The following is a 21,265-nucleotide window of genomic DNA, read 5'->3' as shown; positions in this document are numbered from 1 at the left end:
ACAAATTATTATGTCCACCATTGTATTGTAAACATAAGATTTAACTATTTTATATGTTTGGAGATAACTTATATAGGCCTTGCCTATATCGGTAATGTAAATTTTATTGGCAATAATTTTTTGATACCGCAATAATCCAATATATCGCTTGACTCTATATCTTATCTAAACATATGTAAGCTGGAATTAAATGAATTAAATTTACATGCTTCTCACAGAAAGTTGTTTAAAGGTTTGCCACCTTTTTTCGAGCCTTTTGTCTTGAAGCAGTATAATATTGCAATAATGGCAATACATTTTGTTTTTTTTATTGATATCGCAATAATGAAAATTTAAAATATCGTCCAGCCCTAACTGTAACTGCTTTGTTCAGATCGTGCGCTCAGTTGTTTTTTTAATGATTAAATACATTTTAAAACATAAATATTATACGTTTAACACTTTATCTAAATAATTATTTATTAAATCAACTTTATAATATGTAAAATTTTTATATTTATCTCCCCTTCAACTCCCTATTTGATCGAAAAACCCTGTAATATATCTTGGAAAAGTCATAATTCTACCCTCTTTATTTGTTGAAATATGAACTGGTTTACACAGGTTTAGGGGAAGCGAAGGCCGGTGATTTGCTATTTCAAAGGACCCCACCTCCCCATGCGAGGGTCCAGCATATATATCAGTCTTAGCAACAACTATCAAGCATCTATCATTATTTTATATCTGATGACCAACTAGTGGTCTTAGAAAAACTCCACAGTTTCAAGCGGCCATGGGCGTTTTATTGTATTGCGGCCACATCCGCGAACATTTCACGCGAAGAAAACAATGAGCTGTGGCTATAGAGTACAAAGATATAAAAAAAAAATAACTGTTTGGATTGGGGAAGGTGATGGGGTGCAGTCTATCTATCTTACTTGGGACCAAGCAGAAGCTATAGATTATTCCGTAAAAGAAAATTGTCCAGTTATTAGAACTGTATTGTTCAGTTGTATACTAGTCTAAACATATAAAGAACAGTATTAGACGTTATTATATGTACAGAAGAATCTGGAACATCCAAAGAAAAAAAAAATACAAATTTCAACACTCTTTTTAAAAAGCTTATTACAAATGGATCGCAACAGGCTTCCATAGTTTTTATTGCGTTCAAGGGAACTAACTCTACACTGTAAACATTTTTTTTTTCAAGGGCGAGACTTATGTCGCATAAGAAGAATGAATATTATCCTGTTAAAAGCTTCATATATTTTTCTATTAATGACAAAATCCTGAAAGTAAGACTAGTATTCTATTAGTACGGCATTTCTGGGGATTAGTGCAACCTCCGGGTCAATCATTTTCAGGATCTCGGACTTTAGCCCCACCTAATAATATTCATCATCATCATTCCTTTCATGTTAAAAAGTTAATTTGATTGAAGCTCTTTTTAAGGCCAAAAGTTAGGCATTGGTTTGATTATAAGGAATATAATGTGATTCATCTGGTCATATCCTTCTGGAAGGTGTGGAAAACTTAAAAAAAAATAGCACCCATGGATGGAACCTAAATATTAGGCCTATAGGCCTACTACCATGGTCTAATAATTTGTGATGTATTCAAAAAAGTTCTCTATTTCTGATGGCTGTTTTTTTAGTTGTAGTAAAACTAGCCAGAACTGAATCTGTGTAAATCTTGAGTATTACTTTAAGTTTAAAAGAAGACCAAATGAGCACAATTATGTTTTAGTTTTAAAGATGGGTTCCCGCATACAAACTGGGTGATGTAATGGTATATATGGACCAAAAACATATTCAAACTAATCAATTTGTCATAATTATGCTTCAAATCCTTCTCAAACATTGTAATTGCGAAGAAATGTCCTGCTATTAAAATTTGATCAAACCAGGTCATGTTTACGTCACGTCTTGGGAGTCAGAGGAGAATTCATTGCATACATAAGACGATGTTGTCTTTAATCGCTTACTATTTATTACAAATATCGAATCCTAATTAAATTCTCGGATTATCCACTGCCCGCGTCTTTTTCCGTCATTTTTATCTCAGAAAGTATTGTACGTCTAACTCTTCATAAAGTTTATCAACTTGTACATCAAGCGCTCAATGTTCGCTTGTGACCTTTGACATCATGCGTGCAGAAGTTCCTAATCGTCGGGCTGTTGATTAGGGGAACCCTTACATTTTTGTCCAGTATACACTCCATGAGTGTTTTTCGGGGAATCCAGTATTTTTCTAGTAAGATTAGATATCTCTACTTTCCATATATACCAAAATTGCCATACTTTTATTGGAAATAACCACCCGATAAATACTTTTCTGGGAACCCATCTTTAAATAATTTTCCCGGTAATATTGACAGGGGCATGCTCAAGATGACATTGGAGTTGACACCACGATATGGAATGACGAAAAGAGAATACACATCTGGTTACTTCAAACTTTAAAGGAGCTAAATCTCTATTCTTTGGCACCTAGAAATGACACAAATGGGTCGCAATGCTATGTAATATGAATGCATTTAAACTGATTTACATTCAATGGTTTCTGTTTTTGCTGTGATTTCTAATCAGTTATGTTTCTCAGAATACACAAAGAGTCTTAGTTGAATGGCAGTCTTTGGTGTCTGATATTAATCCAGTCTACACTGGTAGTATTCTTCTGTGGGATGTTTAGCCTCGATCATCGAGTCGCTTCATTACAAATTATGCTCAAAAGCATTCTGGCATGCGATTCTTGTGCCAATTTTAAACCTTTCATTTTGTCTTAAATGTTAGATCAGAAGACCATTTGTTCACATGAAGATAACATTAACGACATCAATGTTGATTTAATTTTAAATTGACCAAAAAGTTATGTTTGCAATGTCGAAATGAAATGAAATGGGGTTTAACATCCTACTGTTCTGCTCCGAACTGGGCTAATGAAAACGGGCATACGCCATACAGTGTGCTATGAGAGAAATTTTGCCCCAACAGTGGCACTACAGCCTACTCTTATATCAAATTGGTGTGCAGTATAATAATTCCAATGATCTTGAATATAAATTACTTATATTTTATAAACAGATCTGAACATTCCTCTAGTATGATAGAATAAGAACATACTTATTTGTGAGCAGAAAAAATACTAAACAATGGCCGGATATTTGAAGTCAATAGTTGGTGGTATATTTAATGCTGCAGCTGCTAATATCAATCCATATAAAATACAGATTGCTAATCCTGAGAGCTTTAAAGAGTAAGTAGGCTTATATGCGCTAATTATATGGATAATTTTCAGAAATCCAAGTGCTGATTCACTAAATTCAAGAGTTGTTAAACACCATGACAATTACTAAGAAATATGCAGGCTTTTTGGACCGACTGATTTGTCTCAAATTTTGCATACAGTTTAATTTGTGCATACCAGTTTCACTGTTTACTCAAATCATATAAAATCAAAAACGCTAATACCTTTTTTAAAGGGCTATTTCTCTTTCTAATAGGAATAGCCATCTGTAGAAAGTTAAGCCCCCTATATAGAATTTTCTATTTTGAATTATGGTTAGTAATGATAACAACTTGACATTTGACTTTATTTAAACAACTGTTGTTATATTTTGTAGTTTGAATATTATTACTAGAGATGATTGTTTGTATTTGTATAAAAGACCAGGGTGTGTAGAATGTGTTTTAATAAGTACAGCTGGTGTTAGCAGTAAATGGTATAGGTATGCACACATTTTTTGTGTTAATTGAAAATGAGATATAATTGAATTTGAGATATATGCGCAATGAATAAATGAATACCAGTTTCTATAATAGTTGATCATCAATGTTTCAAAGATGATGTCTTCCAAGGATGACAGATAGATAATGTTTAAACTTTAAAGTACACTAACATAGCAAAATTCTCATTCCATATAGTACAGGTATTAAAAGGACAGTCCCAGATTTCACAAATCAAATAAAAGTGAAATTAAGTATGTGTATGTAAATCAAGTGGCAATATAGCTTATTTACTGTATCTGAAAATTTTGAATGAAAATCAAAATATTGAGCCAGTCCAAAATGATCACTGGATTGGCTTAATAGGGTTACACAGCTCATTTATGGAATCTCAGTCTTCCATTGTATAAGTACAATAACTTTTAAATCTGACGATCACTTCAAATTATCATTGGATCTTTTAAAGAAACCTATTGATTTTAGGAAACTTTTTGAACTTTACATGGCACTTGATTGTCATTAGATCTTTATGAAATATTAAAGAGAAGATAATACTTTTTTGAGTGTGAAACCATGTCAACATTATATATCATTGGATCCTTAGTAAATTTTACTGGTATTGATTTTATGATAACTTCACCTTGATTATAAAACTAATACTAATACAGATAATTTTTAAAATGGCATAATTATATATCATTGTTTGGTTCCTGTTTTCTTTTTACTTTTGAAGTTTGTTTCGACTTACAAGTGAAGGAGATGCAAATGCGTTATTTAGTAATCTGTGTGCAATTTTACTACCATTAATTGTCAGCAGTAGTTCTGTGTACCAAGAAGACAATCTACAAAAGATCTGTGATAATATTCGAGAACATCCTACATGGAATGTAGCTCATGTAGCTGCTTTTGTTGGTTTGTTTGAAGCTTTCAGACATCCATCAGTGAACAAGTAAGAATGCTTCTTTTGGCCACTAACTTATGAGTAGTTTTTGTGTGAAACATTTTACTCTTGCTCTGGGCTTTTTGTTCTGGCAATAGGATGTTAAACCCCATTTCATTTCATTTCATGTTTTGTTCTGGCTATAGTGATGACCTTTTTCAGAATATTCACATGGATTCCATTCCTGTTATACATAACATTTTAATATACTGTTTATTAACTGAATCATTTAGACACTTCTCATTGAAATGTGTTGTATGTTGTCGTCACAACCATCTCTAAGAGCCTAAAATTATTATCCGATTGATTTTAAATTTTCGTACAGTGTTTATGTTCATGAGACGAAGAACCCTATTGATTTTCCGATAATTCATGGTGAGTTATGGCCCTTGTTCTCATAGAAAATCTTGTGGACGCTCTATCGGATAAAGTTATCATTATTTGACTAACTTGAAATGTATACACTGTCGACCCATGAGATGAAGAAATCTTTTAGTTTTAAATGATTTCCATTTAAGCAGGAATGCCAACATTTTATTGGCTTTATTTTTCAGTAATAGATCGATAGATATTTGGTTCCTTGGGAAGTTTTCCAAGGGGCTAACTAGGCTCAAAATGTTAGTTATCAATGGGAAATAGAATTTGAGCAATAATCAGTGCAAAATGCTCCCAAAACTGCAAAATTTTCTCATTAGCGTCACTCCTAAGACCCCAAAGGATGTTTCTACTGACATCTAGTGATAGAATTTGTAAACAATTTTAATTGCAAAACTGGTTTGAGAGGTGACAATGGCAAACAGAATAAAACCAATTTATATATCAAAAGTAATAAAATTACTAACTTTGTTCAGGCCCTTTGATTCCAGGAGCCCAACTTGATGCTTCTTCTGAAAGCATAAGATAGAATTGTAAATAGGTTCAAAGTGGCATTGCAATGCTCTGGAAATGCCATGTTTACTAGTTAGGTCCCCTTGATGTACCTTTGATTATCTTGTTATAGGTTTTTAAGCACAGGATGTAGTGTAACTGGTATAGGACCTGTTCACGCTGCTATATCTGGTCAACAAATACAGTGTGTACAAGAATTATTAAAATGTGATGCTAGTTTAGAAATAGCTGACACTCATGGTAATACAGCTTATCATCAGGCTGTTAAAATATTACCTACAGTTATTCCAGTAAGTTTAATTTTCTTATCTTTTTATTCACCGATGACATTCAACATGAGGACTGGCAATAAAAATTTTATGTGAAAGTTGCTGATTTCACTGTAAATAAATGTGGATTTAAGTGTATTCAACATGTATTACTTTGTTAAACAATTTCAAATCAAAACATTCAGAAATGATGGCTAGATTTTCTTCATGAGGTTGGTTATGTAACTCATTTAGCTTAAGGTATCTCATCTATCTCTTTCTCCAATTGTATGAGTGACTTGATAATCACAATTACAACTTACCACAATAACTTTAATGAGCAACAAGTTTTATTTACTAAAATATTCAACAGTGACTGCTCTTTTACATATAATGGCAATGTTGTAACTTGTAGTACAGTGGACTTTTAATTCAGACATTAAAGAGATCTGATCATAGTGGTGTATGTGGACTGTTATTTCAGATATTAGTGGACTACTTTGTTATATTTCAGATATTAATGAGATATGATCATAATGGTGTAGTACAGTGGAATATATTTTCAGATATTAGTGAACTATTTTGTTATATTTCAGATATTAATGAGATATGATCATAACGGTGTAGTACAGTGGACTATTATTTCAGATATTAGTGGACTATTTTGTTATATTTTAGATATTAATGAGATATCACGACTGTGTGGTAATCCAATGGACTTCTTTGTTATATTTTAGATATTAATGAGATATGATCATAGTAGTGTAGTACAATGGACTAATAAACAAGGAGAAACTGCCATATATACAGCTTGTAAGATGAATCTTCCAGATGCTACAGAGATGTTATTACATGCTGGAGCTGATCCTAATATATCCTCTACAGATGCTCTTCCAATACATATAGCTATACAAGAAAATAATCTACAGTTAGTATACTCTAAAGTTTTTATACGACCACATTTTCATGTGGACGTATATTGTTGTCGCCCCTGTCCGTCCGTCCGTCCGTCCACAATTGTTTGTGAACAGTCTACAGGTCACAATTTTTATCCGATTTCAATGAAACTTGAAATATAGGTTTATCACCCTAAGATCTCGGTTCCTTTCGATATTGGCATCTATCGGACCGTAACTTCATGGATTATGGCCCCTGATTGTACGAAAAATCACGTTTTTGGCTTGTGAACACTGTAGAGGTCAGAATTTTTATCCGATTTTATTGAAACTTGAAATGTTAGTTTATAACCCAAAGATCTCGGTTCTTTTCGATATTTGCGCATATTGGACCGTAACTTCCTGAATTACGGCCCCTGATTGTACGTAAAAACGCGTTTTTTGGCTTGTGGACCCTATAGAGGTTATAATTTTTATCCGATTTAAAAAACCGTATTATTATATCACCGTTAAACCCTAAGGACGGCTGAGTTTGAATTTCGTGAAAATCGGCCCAAAACTGACAGACAAAATGGCCGCCGTTCATTCTCAAATAGCGTAAAAATATGGTATATCAAGGTTGTGGACCCTATAGAGGTCACAATTTTTATCCCATTTTGTTGAAACTTGAAATGTAAGTTTATAACCCAAAGATCTCGGTTCCTTTCTATATTCGCGCATATCGGACCGTAACTTCATGACTTATGGCCCCTGATTGTACGAAAAATCACGTTTTTTTGGCTTGTGGACCCTATAGAGGTCATAATTATTATCCGATTTAAAAAATCGTATTATTATATCACCGTTACACCCTAAGGACGACTGATTTCGAATTTTGTGAATATTGGCCCAAAACAAACAGATAAAATGGCCGCCCTTCGTTCTCAAATGGCGTAAAAATATGGTATATCAAGGTTGTGGACCCTATAGAGGTTACAATTTTTATCCGATTTTGTTGAAACTTGAAATGTAAGTTTATAACCCAAAGATCTTGGTTCCCTTTGATATTCGCGCATATCGGACCGTTACTTACTGAATTATGGCCCCTGATTGTACGAAAAATCGCGTTTTTAGCTTGTGGACCCTATAGAGGTCATAATTTTTATCCGATTTAAAAAAAGGTATTATTAGGCTATATCACCGTTACACCCTAAGGACGACTGAGTTCGAATTTCGTGAAAATCACCCAAAACTGACAGACAAAATGGCCGCCGTTCATTCTCAAATAGCGTAAAAATATGGTATATCAAGGTTGTGGACCCTATAGAGGTCACAATTTTTATCCGATTTTGTTGAAACTTGAAATATAAGTTTATAACTCAAAGATCTTGGTTCCTTTCGATATTTGCGCATATCGAATTGTAATTTCCTGAATTATGGCCCTTGATTGTAGGAAAAATCACTTTCGTTTTAGCTTGTTTTCTATCCATCTCTCGAAAATGTGGGCGTATCCTGCCTGGCAGCCGCTGGTTAAATTTATCTGTCGACAAGTCATTTCTTTTTATAGAACACCTAATACCACATATTCATATATTTAAAATCTTCAAATTCCTAAAAAAAAAATGTTATTCTTTGGAATAGAAATTTTTCAATTTTTTTTTTATTGATTTCCATTTTTGAAATAGGATATAAAGAATTTAAAACCATGGCCAGATGGTACTCAAATTTGAGGCAATTTCATACTTTTGCATATATTTATCCCTCTAGAATGTTTTGTTCTTTTACAGATCTGCTGAATTGATTCTAAGAGATCATCCTGATCAGTTATCAGTTGTAGATAATAAATATGGTGCCACTCCTTTACATTGGGTTAAATCAAAAGAAGTAAGAATCACAATTAGTAAATTAATAATCCACTGTAAATTTATTCTTTAAGATTTTTTTCACTCATTACTAAAATTAATTATCTAAACATTTCTAAATTAAACATCTATAGGTCTGACTTAATATTTAATACTGTGAGGCCACAACAATTGATGTGTAGTTCTTTGGAACACCTAAAAAAAAATTATAGTAAAAAGACAAATGTTTAAACAGAAATGTTTGTTTTTTTCTTCTCAAAAGCTCTTAGCCCCAAATTTCAAGTTTTAAAATGTTGAAAATAAAACTTAGCTGATGTATGTGACTCAAATTAGCATACCGAAAAACTAAAATTCACTTTTATTTGGCTCAATATCATATATATTTCGACTTTATGGTATTTGAAAGTATTCAGTTATTAGTTATAATGACAGTGCGTTGTATGTGTTTATTATCAGGCTGTAGAGATGTTAGCTAGATTTGGTTGTAATATGAATGCTGTTAGTTCACATGGTGATACAGCTCTACATGTTGTAATGAAGAAGAAATTAATAGATTGTGTAATGTCATTATTGTGCTATGGTACAGATTGTAATATACTAGATAGCGATGAAGAAACACCATTGCATTGGGCTGTACAGGTAAATTGATTATATTATTGCATGTCTATAAATAACTTAGTAAAAGAAAATCTAGTGAGATCATTTGGCTTAATTGATTCATTTTTACAAAGTATTTATATAAAGAAAAATCATTTGGGGATTTGGGAGGATGTATTGTGTTCTATTTGAGCCACATGTGATATCAAGTGTTCTAGACAGAATACCCTGCCATTACCAACAGTGACATAGGCTAATATGGGGGGGTGGGGGTTAGTGAGCAATGACTACCAGCAGTCTCAACAGACCTCTTTCAGATGTTTCACACTAGGTTCTACATGGTCTGTGCTAACTTATATGTGTTAGGATTTTTAAGGGGAACAGGCGTGGTTCTCATATATTTGGTCCAGGGAAGTTGTAGGCAGAGGGGGAGGGGATACATCTAGATTCTTCACATATACATAGTATCAATATTAACAGTTGTATTGGTTAAATACTAAGAATTTAAAAAATTGTTTATTTGACGCAGAAGATATTACAAGAAATATAAAATGTTTAAATAGGACATCATAAGGATTTGACACTAAAGAGAATTGATGTTAGATTTGGGGAGGGGGGGGGGGCGTAGGTGTTGGCTTGAACAAAGTGTTATTTAGTAGTACCACTCACAGTCTCTACCCTTTAAATTTCCTTTGTATGGGTCCAATGCTTTTATTTTTGGTGATATTCCCCAAAGAGCTAAAAGAGATAATTCAATTTGTATTATACATTAAACCATGAATGTTTGGAATTTGATTTTCTCATCTACTATTCATATTGAATTTATTTTTCAATAATAGAATGATGATATTGAATATGTTAGAACATTTATTGTATTTGGTGCTGATGTTAATCAGAGAAACAAAAAACAACATTCCCCTCGTCATATTGCATCTACCTCAAAAGGCAAAAACAGGTAAGATCTAAATGTTTTTTCACACTTTTTTGGTATGAAGAGATATTAAGGAAAGCTTGCATAAAAGTAAATGTACATTTAATAAAAAGAATCACATAACCTTACACAGAAAACACATAAATATACATGCAAGTAATACATTGATAGGATACATGTTGATACAAACAATAATATATTTAATGAAATTCAACTAGTTCCCATAAATTTGAATTCAATCTCTCATCAAAAGCCAAGAACACATATAATGCCATTGCCTTGGCAATCAATTTTGGTGGTTCAAAATGGTTAACAAAATTGTATGAATCTCTGGATTTGCTGAGAAGGCTTAGTATAAATTTATGATTGTATTATACCTTCCCTGCGTAAAAAAATCAATAATTATCTTATAAAAGAACTTTTTGGTACACAAGTTACGTTTTGCATAAAATAGATGTCCCAAGTTTATTTTTAAAATTGTTTTTTTATCTTTTATAGAGAATTGATTTTATATTTATTACATATTGCTGGAGCTAAACGATGTGGTGTTGATATAAAGGGTTGTTTACAAGGATGCGTTGCAGAAGGAAGTCATAATGGTGTACCTAATCCTTCAATGAAAACATTACTTAAATTAGATAGTGTAGGTCAGTACATTATCAATAGTTTTAAGTACTATTACTGGTATATGATATATTGTTAATTTGATGTATTAACCGCAATACACACTTACCGAAATGGTGAAGTGTGAATGGCAATACAAATCTATTTTTGTTATGAAATACTCTGTAAGTTAAAAATATTTCTGGATCAAAATTACTCACATTGCACTGAAAACACCACTCACTTGCTCACTCACTGTCAACACAATAAACAAATTCTACTTGTATTGAAATACAAACAATTAATTTGTTCAGTATTTATGTTATATTTTGTTGTTAAATTTGTGGTGACCTGACTATAGCGCGATACAAATTCTATTGCAACGCTTGTATTGTGATACAGATTGAATTTTATTACGCCATTAGTTTTGTGATAAAACATTGTATAGTCACAATACCCAGCACTATTAAGTACATGTATTCAGATAAAACCCCAAATAGTTATTTCTTGTTGTATGTAAACTGTGTGATATCTTCCCATATTTTCTATGTACAAATCTCCAATGTAGTGTGTGTAAAATATCCCTTAAATTACGGTTAAAATACACAGAAGAGACAGAAATACTGCAATCTTTGGAAAGTTCTAAAAATTTCACATATAAACCCATGAAAGAATAGTCTGAAAATTGGCCTATTAACTTTAAGTATGAACAGTCTTTACTATACTTCACACTTCCTTGAGAAAGTTAATTTGATATTTGTTGTAGCCTTATTCGATGATTTATTATCTGCTCGTGTAACGTGTGAAGCCAAAATGGAACATGGACAGGGTTCTGTATTAGACATGGTAAATGCACCAACTAATGCTGGAGATAGAGTAAGTCTGATTTCTTCAAATTTATATTTTAATTCGAAACTTTACAACCTGCATTTTGGGACTAACATATGGTTCAATTTTATATCAATAATTCGCTTGCGTGTAGTGGTCTTTGGCAGTGGGAGTGAAACGGAGGACCCAGGGAAAACCCTCGAGGTTGGACAGTCGACCCTACTCCTTGTCACGTACAACTGGGGAATTGAAACCACGCCAGATAACTCAATGACAGGCCTTATGATACAGCGCACACTTGCTAACCATTCGGCCACCCAACCCCCCTAATTCCTTGAAACAAGTCCCATTCAAATGGCTGAAAAAAAACCCAAACAGTCTTAAATATCTTTGGAATTACTTACTGTCTTGATCTAAACATTGAAGTTGATAGATTTACATTGATAAATCATAACCATAAAAGTCCTTCATTAGCATCTGCACAATCTGTTATTAAACGAAACGAAATATAAATATTTTGTAGATTTTAAGTTTAGATGGTGGAGGAATAAGAGGTTTAATACTAATACAAGTACTAATGGAGATAGAGCATGCTATGGGCAAACCAATTCGTGAATGTTTTGATTGGATTGGAGGAACCAGTACAGGGGCTATTCTAGCTCTAGGTATTGCTAAAGGTAAATGAAAGCAATCACGCTCGCATAAATAGATCAAGTTGTATGTAGACAGGTACTGAAATTGGTTTAAACGTTTTCTATAGCCTGTACATTAGAAACAGATATTTTTGATTAAAAATTAATTTAATTTAACTTTCTTAGGTAATCCAATTTAATAGTAACATTCTGTTTAGATTAGTTTCTTCTTTTGACTGTAATAGAAGTAGGATTAGAAAATATGAATGCCTCTGTTTTAGAAGACATATTAATACATATTTTGGTTTTACTAGTTTATGATTATACTGTATTTGTTGTTATCTATTTTAGGTGTTTCCTTACAGTATATGAAGGGTTTATATTTTCGGATGAAGGATGAAGTATTTAGAGGGATGAGGCCATATTCTTCTGAACCTTTTGAAGAAATGTTGAAACGAGAATTTGGCAGTGACACTGTCATGTCGGATCTGAAACATGCAAAGTAATATAGTCTAGTTCCCTTTACCATATTTTGTTTACGTTATATTTGTTTATGAAGTCACTTTCCTCAGTTGGCTTGAAATGAAGATTTTAATGAGAGAGAGAGAGAGACTTCCACTTTACACAAACCTGGTGATTTCATCACTGCCTGTAGACATTCCTGCTTGTTATCACGAACAAGATTGGGATCGAAACCACGCCACTTGACTCAGTGACACCCCTTATGAGTGTGTTAGACCACTCAACCTCCAAGTTTTTAATGTGTCTAGATTAAACCAGTTGACAGATGAGAAATTATAGGTCAGGAAACAGTTTGTATTCTAAAGATATATTGTACATAGGTATAATGTACAATGTACATACATAATTGAAGAGGTTGTTCATAATTTTTCTATTGCTTAGTTTTACCACTCACTTTTACTTAACATTTGCCAAGTTTTATCATTGCATTTTGTGCTTACTTGTGTACTGTAATCAGCCAATGTAAGCACAGCTTTTCCAATCACGTCAAGACATCGTCTACTGACGATGTGCAGATGTCAGCTGTCTAAATTATATATTTATATATATTCATCTTATGTAGTGTAGAAAATCAGAACCTTAAATACATGTGAAATTATGCATATTGCAATCTGCACAGCTAAAAAGTGTAGAAAAGAAACCATATTATGTTTTGTGTCCTAAAGATTATTGTAGTAATGCATAAGTCAGGACTGCATATAAAACAGTATACTTCAAATTTGAATATCATGACTGTAATATTAAATCTGTCTTGACTAAATTTAACACAAAGTTTTGACCTACAATGGTATCTGAACAAAACTAAAGTACCGAATTTAGTTGTTTTTAGTGATTTATTTCTGTTTAATAGAGTTATGGTAACAGGTGTTAAAGCTGATACATTTCCGGCTCAGTTTCATTTATTCCGTAATTATATCAACCCATTTAAAATGCCTCATACTGGAAAATCTAAAATAAATGATGATGATATACTTCCTCATAGTAAGTATATATTTATATATACATGTAGATTATCTATCTCCTCTTGGCCAGTATATATTGTATATACATATTAATAGATTTTATACCTCAAATATCCAGGAAGAAACTGCAGCAGGTTAGTATATATTGTATACATGTAGATTACATACCGCCTCTTGGACCGTAAGCATATATTAATATATTGTATACAGGTAGATTATATACTGCCTCTTGGTAAGCATATATTGTATACATGTAGATTATTTACCGCCTCTTGGCAAGCATATATTTTATACATGTAGATTATATACCAGCTCTTGGCAAGTTTATATTGTATATACATATAGATTACATACCGCCTCTTGGCAAGTTTATAGTGTATAGACATATAGATTATATACCTCAAATATCCAGGAAGGGACTGCAGCAGGTTATAGGACTAAACTCTAATTTTGAATGTCCAAGATCTGATTCCTGGCATGTTACAATATATGAGTTCCACCTGCATATACATTGATGGGGTAAAATAACCCTTGATAATTGCAATTTGAAGAACAGTAGGTATTGACAAGTAACCATAGTAAAGAAAACTAAATGTTTCTTAGTCTCAAAAAATGACAAACAGTGAGAGAAATGGGGTTTAACATCCACTCAACACAAACTAGGTCATTTTGTGACTAAGGTATGGTTGGTTCCATTTTATTCAATAATTCGCTTGTGTGGAGGGGTCTTCAGCAGTGGGAGGAAACCGGAGGGCCCAGAGAAAACCCACGAGGTTGGACAGGCGACCCTATTCCTTGTCACGTACAAGCGGGAAATCAAAACCATGCCACTTGACTCAATGACACATGTTAACCATTCGGCCACCCAACCCCCAAAAATGCCAAATATAAATAGTTAATAAAACATTAAATCTGACTCCATTCCAGAATGAGCAAAATAGGCTACAATAATAGATGAAACATTTATCTGATGTTGGAATTGTGTTATATTTATAGATCAGCTGGTATGGAAAGCTGCACGAGCCAGTGGTGCTGCCCCTACTTATTTTCGCTGTCATGGTAACTTTATGGATGGTGGTTTAATGGCCAATAATCCAACCTTAGATATACTAACAGAAATTAATGAGTTTAATAAAGGACTCAAGATGGACGTAAGTATTTATATTTTTACCATAGAAAGGGCCTGAATATCTTCTTTTAAATTTCTTAAAATGTATGTTGTGTTATGTTATGTATGACCGGCTGTAGCTAAATTAGACAAATGTGTTTGACAGTTAGACCCCCTATTATAAAACAAGAAAGTGTGATTATTATTTTTTTGTGTAAAAATAAAATTATTCCCCAGATGCCGAAAGGCCAAAATTGGGTTTGCGTGCAATAGAGCCAAGCTTTCTTTGTTTCATTAATTTTCGATCAATATTTTTTGCATGAAATAAGTATTCAAGTGTATACACACCTCAGAGCTAGTATCTCAGCCATATACCAAGATACATGCATATATGTCACATACCAATTAAAATAACACATAATTTAAATTGATCCATAGTTTTCATTCACATATCATCTGTAAATAATGTTAGAAATAGAAATAAATTTACATATTACTTTTTTGAAGTTATTCGATGATTATTTATGTCAATGATGTGAAACGTCTATAACACTGTATAAATTTTAGATAAGATTTATTTATTATTTTATGGAAGTTCATTGAGGTGAGGGAAGGTCTGTAGAATATGTGTCATATTTTAATTACATATGGCTTCATTAACGAAATAACACACTTTTATGGAATAACAATTACTATGGTTTATTTCACTGCGACGTTTTAACCAGATTTCACAAGTCGTTATCAAATCGCAGTGAAATAAACCATAGTAATTGTTATTCCATAAAAGTGTGTTATTTGATTATGTTCCAATTACTAAATGCCATATTAACAGGATATTATTGGTATGATGAATATTTTAAAAAACATTACATTGTTTATTTCAGAATTTAGATGATCAGATTCGACCACTTGGTTGTGTTATATCTGTTGGTACTGGTAGATTACCAGAAACAGAAGTTAAAAATGTTGATGTATTTAGACCAGAAGGATTATTTGATGCTGCTAGATCTGTATTAGGATTATCAGCTTTAGGTAATCTTATAGTTGACCAGGTCAGTATTTACGAAATGAAATGGGGTTTAATGTCCTACTGTTCTGCTCCTAACCTGGGCTAATGAAGACGGGCATATGCCATACAGTGTGCTATGAGGGAAATTTTGCCCAGGCAGCGGCACTAAGGCCTACTCTTATATCGAATTCCAACTGCCAAGGGATCTTTTTAGTGCACGCCAATGTATACACGGGACCTCGGTTTTTCGTCCCATCCGAACGACTAGACAGCTGTCCTTGTCAGGCCCTCCATCCTGCATCACTGACAAGGGGAAACCAGGCCGGAAAATCTGGATGAACTTTCTCGGCCAATGCAGGGATCGAACACCCGACCTCCAGGCTAGCGAGCCAGCGTCTTACCAACTTAGCTTACACTCACTTTGAGCAATCTACATTAACTAAATACTGAATAATTATCATAAAAAGTAAATATAATAGACTGCCTGAAGGCTGAATATCAGCATAAAAAAGGGATACATTGCCAACAGTTTTACATTCAAAAACTAAGAATATAATAAGCACTGTTCTGAAATAGCAGACTCAAGGGGTTCAAACACTCCCATCACGCGCAGGGCTTATTTTTTTTCGCCTACATAAATTGAATTAACATCGAAAAAACAGCGAAGCATTGCCGCCATTTTAAATTCACTCCACTGGAGTCCACTCTAATCTTATGCATGGACGCTTCTAAATGAGCAAATTTCTGAACAGGCCCCTGAATAGTACTGTTACCAGTTCTTAGTTCCAATTCTGAACCATTTTGGTTTGGTCAATGTTAGGTTGTATTTTGTGCAAATCCAGTATTTTTTTTAGTTAAAAATTTATGTTAGTATAAATGCTTTTAGTAGAAAACCATTCTACAAAGTGTTTCAATATTTGATTACAAATTACGGAAATATTTTGTTATTTTTGTAGGCGACAATATCTGAAGGTAGACCAGTAGACAGATCTCGAGCCTGGTGTAGTATGATCAACGTACCATTTTACAGATTTAGTCCACAATTATCTGAGCATGTGGGTCTAGATTGTCATGATAATAAAACACTGATTAATATGATGTGGGAAACACAGTGTTATATGGTAGCAAATAGACATAGAGTAAATGAACTAACCTCATTACTTTGTGGCATAGAGCAGTAAGATTAAAGGAAATAATCTTGTTTGTATATTGATGAAAGCTATTCGGATCAACTTTTAGAAAAATTCTAGTTGCCCGATGATCAACGTACCATTTTATAGATTTAGTCCACAATTATTCAAGCATGTGGGTTTAGATTTGTCATGATGATGATAAAACACTGATTAATATGATATGGGAGTGTTAATGGTAGCCAATAGTGCTCCTACGGCTAGTAGGATAGTCGTAAACGGTTAGAACTGGACGGTTAAACAGTTCAAATTCAACGGTACGGTTATTCAGAGATGTCCCCCATTACATAGAATAGTGTCTGATTATATTCCTCTTTATAACAAAACTTGCCTGTTGTCATTTTGTATTTGATGTTTGGAAAGCAACAGTCGTCCTACGATGTCGACTGCTAAAAAATAATACTATTAATACTCGTCGTAGTCATACGACAAAGTCAACGGACCTGGTTCTGACTTTAGCTTTTGTTAATCCATTCTAAATACTTCTCGGCATTTCTAACTATATTCTACCTTGTTTAATATTTATATATAAATGTAACCACCATTCAAAATATATTAATAAAGGCTAGAAAATGACTTTATAGTAGATTTGTTACGACATTCAACACGTTTCATATCTTGTAATTTCTCGCAAGAATTCTACTTTGGATTTAAGTTAAATTAACCAATCATAAAAATTCTACTTGCAAGCTAGGAATTATTTCTTTATTGTCCAATCAACAGACGTATTCCAATTTACTTTGTTCTATTCTTAGTAACATTGTGTAATCGTAATATTATCGCCATATGTCACGTACGAAGGGAAACAGAGTATTGTTTTGTATATTATCGTAGATATATATTGAATTAAAAAATGTTTCAAATGAACCAAGTTAACCAGGTAAACAAATAACTACGGCCTTACATAGTTTAAATTTTCATTAAAGAATTGTACATTTCTATGAAAAGATTCCTGAAACTTTTGCACGTGTAATGCCTTTTAGGCGAGTATAGCGTGCGCCTCAGTAATGACTCGCAGCTCCTGACAAGCTCTGTTTTAAGTTTAAAATTGATACCATACAGTTAAACGGTTACTAACCGCTTAATAGCTACGGTTATTCGAATAACAAAAAGTCCTAACTGTAGGAGCACTAGTAGCAAATAATCCATTTGTATCTATATTGATGAAAGCTACTCAGATCAACTTTTAGAAAAATTCTAGTTGCCACTGTTCAAGAGGGTGTGGTTGGTTGGTCGGAGTGGTCTAACATGTGTGCTTTAGATCATAAGGTCTGTCATGGAGTCAACTGGCACAGTTTTACTGCTTAGCTTGTATGTGACAAGGAGTATAGGGTCACCTGCTCAACCTTGTTCGTTTTCTCTGGGTTCTCCGGTTTCCTCTCACTACTAAAGACACCTAAATGCCAGCGAATTATTGAAATGAAAGTTACAATATCTTAGTCCCAAGATAAACCAGTGGACATTAAATCCAATCGCTCTCTCTCTCTTTTTTTCTCCCACTGTTCATGAAGTGTACCCTTAATTAAAGAAGACCATATTAACCTCATAAATACTAACAGATCTTATAATATTGGCATCCCCATGCTTATAAATGGTGATGTTAGTAAATCTGTCAAATTAGTTTATTTTGTGTATCGAAACTAACTTTTAGTCATCTTTCAGCCATTTCCAATTGGAAATTGGCAGTTTTGGGTCCACCCAATCTCTTATATAATATTTGATGTACAAAATCTATAATTTATATCATAGGCTTGGTTGCACGCTTCCTTTCTTAATGAAAGGTATGTATCCTTAAAATGTTCTAGTTAATTTTAGTGAAGAAGGTCTCTGTGGGTCCAGGCTATGTTTGGGTATCCTTTTCCTCAATAAAGCAGTCATGTCAAACTATAAATATTTTAGTAGTTTTTCTCCAAATAATGGCTTGCATCTTCAAATTGCTTAATTTTGGTTAAATTTATAGAGCTATTTTATTGAATCCAGTATTATTTTGAACAACACACTGTTATGCAGTGTAACGAGGCGAGCTGTGATATTCAATTTTGTTTTATTTAAGGTCTATGATTATTTGTGGAACCATGAGTTATAAAAATGTAGTAATAGTTATTTATGATCATACCATAATGGGATTATGCTATGCACTATGTGTTAATATGTTTTACTATATTATATATTATGTATGGGTTTATATTGTTCTGTATAATTTGTTTTGTTCTGTATTGTACAATTGGTATTGTTCTGTTAAGGTCACAACATAAATGATAAAAAATTACGAAACTTTATTTTTAATACACTTCAGTATCCAGTCATGATGGTTTATCTTTTGGTTTTCTTTTTTTGTTTTCTTTTTTTATATTTTGTTGGGGTTTTTTTCGGGGGGGGGGGGGGGGGAGTATAAACACTTGGTTAATCACATCTTGATATATACGGTAAATATATAAAGCGCCACATTAATCTCTGTGATGTTAAACTATATAACTGGTAAATGGGTCTCATGTATGGAATGATGTTGATGAAATTGCTAGCTGCCAGCTAGGTGATTAGATGGAGGATGGTGTCTAAGATCTGTAAAAGAATAAATCAAAGGGAGGATATCCTACTTTAAACAATTTTTGTTTTTGAAAATTGAATTGCTTTGATACTAGATAAAACATTTAATATATTGTTTTCATTTCTTATATATTTATTATATTTAATCTGTTTAAATTTGTAATATTCAAAATTGTAGTAAATGTTACACACTCAGGATTTTGTGTTACGGTTAAAATGTAAAATGAATGGAGAGTGAAGAAATAAGCAGGATTTGATACTTAAGAACGTGTGTACACAAGATTGCAAGTGGGTCGCTTATGATGTCAGATTCTTTGGGGCTTAAAACTATAATATGTCCTCGGTTTCAAAACATCCCAACTACCAAGAAATATATATTTGTTAAAAACCTGATATCTTTTGAGATACTTTACTAGAAATTTGTTGACAATCAAAATTTTTGTTACCGTAGCCATGTATTACACTTGCAAGTTGCAAAACATGAAGGTATGGAAGATTAATGTTGCCAATATTATTTCAATATTCACGGTGCAAACTGCATATGTCAGCAGTTCAAAATTTTCAATTTCCATTGCTCCACAATACCAATGTCACAATAGATTGATCGCGTAAATCCTTAATTTCTGTATGTAAATGATGTTCCTCGTAGATTCCATATAAGGCATATGTTCTAATATGCTAAGCTCTATTATGCATTTGCATAATAACTATTATACTGTATTTTGTATTATTGAAAAGTGTACTCTGTATTTTAACACTGTGATATTGGTATTTTTTCGGGGGGGGGGGGGGGCATGGCCTTGCCCCCTGCTGGCTATACGGGCCTGGGTTGATGCTCTGTAATAAATAACTTATTAGAAAATTCATTAAAAATATACTTTCAGATAAAAATAAAATACAGGATGAAACTGATGACCCATCAATGCTGGGGGAAACATATCTTTCCAGATATATTAAAGCTGTTATTTAATTATAAAGCCTGTCATTGAGTCAACTGGCATGGTTTCGAATCCCTGGTTGTACGTGACAAGGAGTAGGGTCGCCTGTCCAACCTCGTGGGTTTTCTCCGGGTCCTCCGGTTTCCTCCCACTGCTAAAGACCCCTACGCGCAAGCGAATTATTGAAATAAAATTAAACCATGTGTTAGTCCCGAAATGACCTGGTTTATGTCGAGTGGATGTTAAACCCCATTTCTCTCCCTCTCATCTTAACCATTTCTCAGATGGGAACCTATCTGGAAGCTATGACCCATAAAGCTGTTCCAAGCTTATGTAGCTAGCTCAAGAATATAAGAAAATCACACATGCAAAAGTCCCCAACTAAATGTATAGGGTGAAGGGGTGGGTGGCTTTAAATAAATACACGTGGTTGACAAATAAATATAACACAAACACGAAACCGAACAAGGAATATAAATATAAAAATGGCAATAAAGGCATTATACACCTTTTACAGGTTATATTATGGAGTAACAGATTTGGTGCTCGGGCTGTATATTATTTTATACAGAAGTTCTATTTGGCAGTTCCGTATTTTAGTTGATGGTGTAGTAATTAAATTTAGATTAATTGGAATATATTAGGTTTTTATATACACATATTGATTGATTAAGAAATTCGTGAAAACGATAATTTAAAATAAAATACAATGAAATTCATCGCCAGTATCATTCAGATTGCATGGTGTGCATTTTCTTTCATTAGCCTACCTTCTGATAAAGCCTTATCATCAGAGAGAGAGAGAAATGGGGGTTAAATGTCCACGCGACACAAACTAGGTAATTTTGGGACTAACACATGGTTCAATTTTATTCAAT

General features: G+C 33.1%; 1 protein-coding gene across 1 annotated transcript; it reads left to right on the top strand.

Annotated features, from left to right (window-relative positions):
- The first annotated feature begins 1,162 nt into the window (after window positions 1-1,162).
- On the top strand, window positions 1,163-19,645 carry LOC126810577 (85/88 kDa calcium-independent phospholipase A2). The gene is made up of 17 exons (XM_050535723.2): window positions 1,163-1,277; window positions 3,066-3,237; window positions 3,605-3,709; window positions 4,441-4,656; window positions 5,648-5,825; window positions 6,521-6,711; window positions 8,446-8,542; window positions 8,977-9,159; window positions 9,957-10,072; window positions 10,547-10,695; window positions 11,418-11,527; window positions 12,003-12,156; window positions 12,463-12,613; window positions 13,484-13,614; window positions 14,592-14,746; window positions 15,588-15,755; window positions 16,669-19,645. Exons 2-17 carry the CDS (start codon window positions 3,134-3,136, stop codon window positions 16,891-16,893), a joined length of 2,433 nt encoding a protein of 810 aa, XP_050391680.2. The 5' UTR covers window positions 1,163-1,277; window positions 3,066-3,133; the 3' UTR covers window positions 16,894-19,645.
- Window positions 19,646-21,265: the final 1,620 nt, after the last annotated feature.

Source organism: Patella vulgata, chromosome 2, assembly GCF_932274485.2.
Source record: "Patella vulgata chromosome 2, xgPatVulg1.2, whole genome shotgun sequence".
In the NCBI taxonomy this organism is placed as follows: Eukaryota; Metazoa; Mollusca; class Gastropoda; family Patellidae; genus Patella; species Patella vulgata.
The sequence above is the reverse complement of the archived record's forward strand: the minus strand, read 5'-3'. Positions and strand labels throughout refer to the sequence as shown.

Excerpts from the sequence above, each read along its gene's own strand:
- LOC126810577 (XM_050535723.2), top strand. The coding sequence starts at position 3,134 with ATGGCCGGATATTTGAAGTCAATAGTTGGTGGTATATTTAATGCTGCA. Across the intron at positions 9,160-9,956 it reads CATTGCATTGGGCTGTACAG|AATGATGATATTGAATATGT; the intron begins GTAAATTGATTA and ends TTTCAATAATAG. Across the intron at positions 11,528-12,002 it reads CAACTAATGCTGGAGATAGA|ATTTTAAGTTTAGATGGTGG; the intron begins GTAAGTCTGATT and ends AATATTTTGTAG.